Here is a 7,550-nt window from a genome sequence, read left to right as displayed (position 1 = left end):
GCCCTGAGCACCAGCTGCGCAGCTCCCATTGGCAGGGAACTGCGACCAATGGGAGCTGTGTAAGCGGCACCTGGGGATGTGAGGGTAGTGCCTGGAACCTCCCTGGCCATCCATGTGCCTAGGGGCCGCATGGACCTGGTGGTCACTTCCCCAGAGTCATGGTAAGCACCGACAGGACCCCAGACTCCAACCCCCTGCCCCAGCCCTGAGCCCTCTCCTACTTCCAAAAACCCCTCATCCCTGGCCCCACCCCAGAACCCACACCCCCAGCCGGAGGTAGGGTTGCCAACCCTCCCAGTCTGGCCAGGAGTTTCCCAGAATTGGGCTTGATCTCCTGGAGGCTACTGAAGCCAATCCAGGAGATTGTGGCCGCTAAAAGTCCAGTGGCGCAGGAGGGCTAAGGCAGGCTTCCTACCTGTCCTAGCTCCATGCTGCTGCCGGAAGTGGCCGGCATGTCCAGCAGTGACCCCTAGGTGCAGGGGCCACCAGGGGGTCTCTACGCACTGTCCCCGCCCCGAGTGCCAACTCCACAGCTCCCACTGGCTGGGAATGGGGAGTCCTGGCCAACGGGAGCTGCTGGGTGGTGCCTGGAGGCAGGGGAAGTGTGCAGAGCTGCCTAGCAGCCTGTGAGCCTAGGAGCTGCTGCCAGACCTTGCCTCCGCTTCTGGGAGCCACCCAAGATAAGCACTGCCCGGCCAGAGCCTGCACCCCAACCTGCTGCCACAGCCCCCTCCTGTACCCCAACTCCCAGGTGTGAGTGCTCTCCTGCACCCGAATTCCCTACCAGAGCCTGCACCTTGGACCCTCTCCTGCACCACAATCCCCCGCCCCCTCCCGCCCCGAAACTCCCTCCCAGAGCCTGCCCCCGCCCCTCCCGCCCCCAAACTCCCTCCTAGAGCCTGCCCCCGCCCCTCCCGCCCCCAAACTCCCTCCCAGAGCCTGCCCCCGCCCCCAACTCCCTCCCAGAGCCTGCCCCCGCCCCCTCCCGCCCCCAAACTCCCTCCCAGAGCCTGCCCCCGCCCCCTCCCGCCCCCAAACTCCCTCCCAGAGCCCGCCCCCGCCCCCAAACTCCCTCCCAGAGCCTGCCCCCGCCCCCTCCCGCCCCCAAACTCCCTCCCAGAGCCCGCCCCCGCCCCTCCCGCCCCCAAACTCCCTCCCAGAGCCCGCCCCCGCCCCTCCCGCCCCCAAACTCCCTCCCAGAGCCCGCCCCCGCCCCTCCCGCCCCCAAACTCCCTCCTAGAGCCCGCCCCCGCCCCCTCCCGCCCCCAAACTCCCTCCTAGAGCCCGCCCCCGCCCCCTCCCGCCCCCAAACTCCCTCCTAGAGCCCGCCCCCGCCCCCTCCCGCCCCCAAACTCCCTCCCAGAGCCCGCCCCCGCCCCTCCCGCCCCCAAACTCCCTCCCAGAGCCCGTCCCCGCCCCTCCCGCCCCCAAACTCCCTCCCAGAGCCCGTCCCCGCCCCTCCCGCCCCCAAACTCCCTCCTAGAGCCCGCCCCCGCCCCCTCCCGCCCCCAAACTCCCTCCTAGAGCCCGCCCCCGCCCCCTCCCGCCCCCAAACTCCCTCCTAGAGCCCGCCCCCGCCCCCTCCCGCCCCCAAACTCCCTCCCAGAGCCCGCCCCCCGCCCCCTCCCGCCCCCAAACTCCCTCCCAGAGCCCGCCCCCGCCCCTCCCGCCCCCAAACTCCCTCCCAGAGCCCGCCCCCGCCCCCTCCCGCCCCCAAACTCCCTCCTAGAGCCCGCCCCCGCCCCCTCCCGCCCCAAACTCCCTCCTAGAGCCCGCCCCCGCCCCCTCCCGCCCCCAAACTCCCTCCTAGAGCCCGCCCCCAAACTCCCTCCCAGAGCCCGCCCCCGCCCCCTCCCGCCCCCAAACTCCCTCCCAGAGCCCGCCCCCGCCCCCTCCCGCCCCCAAACTCCCTCCCAGAGCCTGCCCCCGCCCCCAAACTCCCTCCCAGAGCCCGCCCCCGCCCCCGCCCGACTGTGAGGGTGGCGGAGAGCGAGCAACGGGGGGCGGGGCTGTTCCCTTTGGGGCCCTTGGCCGGCCTGACCCGGGAGCAGGCGCCGGCCTCGGCCAGGCAGCGTCGGCAGCGGCCTCCTGGGCTCCGGCGCGGCGAGGGGCCGGGGCCGGGGCCGGAGCCGGCGCCAGCGAGGCAGGGCGAAGCCCAAGGCAGGAAGCCCAACCCCCCGCTCCCTGATTGGCTGCTCCGGTCAGGTACCGCCTTCGGCAGCGCCGCCATAGGTCAGCGCCGCCGCTTCTCAGGCTTCTCGGGCGGGCCGAGCTCCTGCGCCCGAAGGGACCGCGCCGAGCTCTCGTCCCGGCCAGCGCGGAGCCGAGCCCGGCCCCGGCCCCGAGCCCAGCCCCGGCCAGCGCGGAGCCCGTGCCCAGCCCAGCCCAGCCCACCCTCGGCGGCGGCGGCGGCGCGGGCGGGCCCGGGCCCGGGGGCAGAGCGGCTGCAGGCTCGACATGGTGAGTGGCAGCTCCCGGGCTGCGGGCGCTTGCGGGCGCGGATCTCCCCGGCTCTGCGTGCGGGAGGCTGCTGGGCTGCGGACAGTTGCCTGCGGAGACGCGCGCAGGGGAAATGTGACGAGCCGGGACGCCGGGGTGTGGGGGTTTCATGGGCGGTGTGGGAGACGGGAGGGGAGGACGGCAAGAGCGTCTGGGAACAGGCACGAAAGAACTGAAGTAATTCTGTGCCTCTGTGCTACACAGAAGGGGTGTGGGTCTGTAGAGGGGGGAGTGTGCAGGGGTGACTGGGAACAGCTGACAGAGCATGGACAAGCATCAGGGTGTAGCCATGTTCATCTGCATCCACAGAAACAAGGAGTCCTGTGGTCCCTTAAAGACTAACTGAGCACAGAAATCTCCCCTCTGTTTTTTCCACCAAATGCATCCCATGAAGTGAGCTGTAGCTCACGAAAGCTTATGATCTAATACATTTGTTAGTCTCTAAGGTGCCACAAGTACTCCTTTTCTTTGAGCACAGACAGATTCCCATGGGGTAAGAACATCTAGAGGCCAAGAAACTTCAAGCAGTGGCGGGTCCAAAGTAGCAAATGGGATCTAGGGCAAGGGGACATCTAGCAGTGGCCCCTTTTGGGAACGGGAGGGAATGAAGAGAAAGTGACTGCTAAGGCAACCTGATAGGGTGTCTAGATAGCATGGTGAGGGGTGCATTAGGAATATCTCAAGAGACATGGTCTGGCCAATATCTGTGCCACTTGGGAGCCTGAACAGCCCATGTTTTGCACAGAGGTGCTCTCCATCATCTAGGAGCGCCCCATGTATCCCATCACGAACTCCACTCTCCATGTTATAGCCATTGTAATGTCTTGGCTGGACTCCTCTGTTCCAGATTCCTGAGCGGGACTTTGGAATAAACAATGAGGATTCTGCCCTTCAAGGACTCTGTCTCAGGTTTTACACTGAGCCCAGAGCAGGCCGAATCAGAGCCCTGAGAGTAAAGTCGTTGCTGTGAGTCTGCCCATAAGCATAGAGCTGATAGGAAAACGCAAAAATCTTAGTGCCTTGGATTAAGGAGAGGGACACGCACAAAGCCATCGACCTTCTAGAACAGGGGCTGGATGGCTGCCTCACCTCACCTAGAGGTGAACTCAGTGCAGCCCACCCAGAAGCTCTCAGCAGGGGAGCGCGTGTTCAGCAGATCATTTGGCAACCCCGCTGACCTTAAAACTGGAAAGAGGCAGCAGGGGACTAAGCTGAGGAGCCACAGTCTGTGTGGAAGGAGGCTGAGGCCATGAATCAGAGAAGAGCGAGAAATACCTAGACATGTAACTAGTTACAGCATTATGGTATATTGAGGTCTGTGTTGGAATAGAAAGCTATCGTTTTAAGAATGTGGGGAGGCGGGATGGGGGTGAGGTTCTGATCCTGTTTGTAGGCTAGGGGACTCTGTGGAGCACTGCAGCAGTCAGTCTGAAAAAAGCCTAAAAAGTGGGATGAGTTGTGCCGTGGTCCGTTAGGGAGCAGTCTGTTTTTTCTCTCCCCGGGTTTTGGGTTCTTGGTGGTGGTTGTTCTGAATTGTAAGAAATACAGTAGTGTTATGTTGCAACCTTCTAATAAGAGTATTCTATGTTTTTATCTAACTTCTCTATGTGTATGTCCGCCATGGAACAGAACAAGAATCACTAAAGGGATAGGACCTAACTAATCTGACACTGGGGAGGAATTAACAAGAGGCAGTGGACATAAGTTGAAACAGCACATGATACATTAGCCTACCCAATAGAGGGGTCTGTTGTACACTGAAGGCTTCTGAGAGCAAAGGTATTCCTTCCCCCCGGAACAATTTTCTTGTAAGTGTGAATTTCACTCCAAGCATGAGGCTTGCAGTGTGTAGCCTGAATTGCCCTGAAACTTTCCTTTGCTGTTTAGTGGTGGCTGGGTCCCATGGAGAGGTAGATAGCAGAGGCTCATGCTTTTAGATTCAGAGGTCCCCAGATTCAGTCTGTGTTACAGGTGCGATGTTGTTTACTCAAGCACAGCTCTATCTGATGCTGATATAAGTCTGGCCTAGTCAGGAACTGTGTCAGGATCTCAGGTTTTAGCCCTTTAAAGCAGGTTTTGAGTGTAGGTTCTCTATCAAGTAAGGGGTTTGCATAGCCCTCATCACTGAAACATCTAAGCACCTCTGTAATATGCAAGCAGAGAAGCTCCTTATCCAAATTATCTGGCTGGGACAGAGGGGATGTGTAAAGTGAAAACAGCAGAGACTTAGGGGAGGCGCCCAGCAGTGAGTCCCCAAGGAATAAGCAGGCGGTTGGTGATGCAGTTTGTTGACACACCCCTTGATAGCCCTTCTAAGCTACAAACATTTAACATTAGGCAATGGGGATTTTGATAGCCAAGACTGTGAATCTGTCAGCAGCTGTTTGATCTGAACAAATAACCCATCCTGGGTTGTGGTGGGGGATGATCTGCACCCTGCAGAAGGGCTACGTTAACTGAGGGCAACTGGAAGTCACTACATTGTTCTGAATCCCATTAGCTTAATGGTTAACAGTGCTTGTGTTGATGGAAAGGTTCAGCAGATGACAACTCAAATGGGGCAGGGACTAGAGGGTGAGTCGTAGCTCACTAAAGAGTCACACCACTCTGGGCCTTTTGGGAGAGAAGATCTGGGAGGTTCATGAGCTAGGAAGAAGAGATGATTAAGCCAAGGCCTAGGTCAAATGGAAGACTAAATGCCCAAATCTATAAATCAAGAATAGTTTTGGGCACTAAAGAAATCAAGGTGGTATTTGCTTTACCCTGTTATTACAGAACAATAATAGTCCCCTATTTATTGATCTTTCATCAGTGGCTCTCAAAGTGCTCTTCTAACATTTAATAATTTAAGGCTCACAATACACTTTCCACCCCCCCCCCCCACTCGTACAGATGAGTAAACTGAGGCACTGAGCAGTTAAGTGACTTGCCAAAGTTCACGCAGCGACTCAGTGACAGTGCCAAGAATGGAACTCGGGAGTCCTGACTCCCTCATTATCCATTCTAACCATTGGACCACACTCCCTCTTCCACTATGTTGGGGAGATGACGATCTTTTAAGATCCAAGTTTCTGCTGGTAGCTCAGCAGGAACGTTGTGGGTACAAGAGAAAGCAATATTTGTCCCCCTTCTTTAAGGAAGCTGAAGCATTTAAATGGCTTAGTTGGAATATCCTTCCCAATGCAAAAATCCAGGCCAATTGGACAAGCATTGGGAGGATGAGAAAGCCAGGGCCCTAATCGCTCATTTGGAGGATGGGGGTGGAGTCAACTGGGCTTCCTGGCTTCCTCAGGCCCGTGCTTCCAGTTGATAATTAAATTGCTCATGTTTCCCAGCAGAACCAGAGCGGGAACAGGCTGTTCCAACATCAGCCAACTCACAATAAATGACATTTGCACATTGTTTCATAAGCTGGGCTGACGTGTGTCAGGGCTCCCACAAATGGGGAGCCATGGAGATTATCAGACTTTTTAGGACTCTGTGTTTGGCAAAACAGCCAGGGCCGTAGGACTTTAAAAAGCTAACTGGAACTATGTTTTCATTGCCTGCAGCCTCTCACCCCAGTTCTAAGTAGAGAAAGAAACTTGAATGCTGGGGGCCTGAGTTTGCTTTCACTTCCCTGATGCAAGTGCAGAGCAGCTCCGATGAAATCAATGGACTAACTCTGACGCGAGGTGAGAAGCAGGCCCGCTGTTCCCATGACATCTGTTACTCTGTCATGGGATGGAGACTGGGCTTTCTCTGCTCACACAGACCCTCCCATGGAATGTTGTCCAGCACAAATGTTTATTCTTGGCCTTTGATCTTCTAGTTCAGGGATCTCAAACTCAAATCACCACGAGAGCCACATGAGGACTAGTACATTGGCCCGAGGGCCGCATCACTGACATCGTTTCATACAACAATACAAAAGTATAGTTAAAAAATGAAGAGTGACTTAATAGCATACTATATTAATGTATTAACTTTTTTTAAAACTGTAATGCGAAGAGGGGTTTTAATAAAATATGAACACCTGTAACTATTCCTTATGTGGTCAGTAATACTGATGATGATCTACAGTAACGGTCTATCAACATAGCTGTAATGGCGGAAACTTTTTAAAGTAACTATTCATACAAAATATGTTGCCACTTTTAACAAATATTCTTCCCAACTACTCACAGCAAAGAATCATACATGTTGAACTTCATACCTCTGATTGCTCATCTAGTCCATGAATCCCCGCCCTAGCCCCACCTCTTCTCCACCTCCTCCCCTGAGCGCGCCGTGTCCCCACTCCTCCCCCCTCCTTCCTAGAAAGTCCTAAGCACCACCAAACAGCTGTTTGGTGGCAGGAAATGCAGGGAGGTGGCATGCTCGGGCAGGGAGGGGTGAGTGGAGCTTGGCTGCGGGTGGAGTCAGCACCTGGGCCACGTGTTTGAGATCCCTGTTCTAGTTCATACTTGCTCAACTTGGTCCATAGTCCATTCCTTTACTAAATCAATGGTTTCAAAGAACAGACACTGCTCACTAGCTAACTGGGACATATACCGCAGCATACATAGAACTCAGAGGCTTTTCTTCCAGAGCACAACATCTAGCACAGTGGTTCTCAAACTTTTGTACTGGTGGCCCCTTTCACATAGCAAGCCACTGAGTGTGACCCCCCCCAGCCATTAAAATTAAAAACGCTTTTAAATATATTTATTACCATTATAAATGCTGGAGGCAAAGCGGGGTTTGGGGTGGAGGCTGACAGCTCACGACCCCCCATGTAATAACCTCATGACCCCCTGAGGGGTCCTAAACCCCAGTTTGAGAATCCCTGCTCTAGCACTTATGCTAAAGGAGATTTTATTTGAGTGGTGGTAATATTAAGGTATATAGACTGTGGGTTGCAGCCACTAGGAGGCAACATAGACGCACGCTTAAGCAGGTCTGAGTACCTCGCTCCAGGTGGGGTGCCACAAACATGTTTCCCCAGTGCATGACAGCCTCACTTAATTCATTTGCCTTCAACTCCTCCCTATCCTGGATTACTTATCAGTTCTTTGCTCAGCCAGAGCAAG

At 56.3% G+C, this 7,550-nt stretch overlaps 1 protein-coding gene across 1 annotated transcript in view; it reads left to right on the top strand.

The window, feature by feature from the left end:
* The first annotated feature begins 2,335 nt into the window (after positions 1 to 2,335).
* ECE1 (endothelin converting enzyme 1) overlaps positions 2,336 to 7,550 on the top strand; it is a 117,268-nt gene continuing 112,053 nt past the window's right edge. The window contains exon 1 of the mRNA XM_038376594.2: positions 2,336 to 2,460. Within this exon, the coding sequence (XP_038232522.1) occupies positions 2,458 to 2,460 (3 nt within the window). The 5' untranslated portion in view covers positions 2,336 to 2,457. The remainder of the gene's footprint in view (positions 2,461 to 7,550) is intronic.

The sequence above is a fragment of the Dermochelys coriacea genome, chromosome 18, assembly GCF_009764565.3.
Source record: "Dermochelys coriacea isolate rDerCor1 chromosome 18, rDerCor1.pri.v4, whole genome shotgun sequence".
NCBI classification, from domain to species: Eukaryota; Metazoa; Chordata; order Testudines; family Dermochelyidae; genus Dermochelys; species Dermochelys coriacea.
Note: the sequence above shows the minus strand (reverse complement) of the source record. Positions and strands in the feature narration are given on the sequence as shown.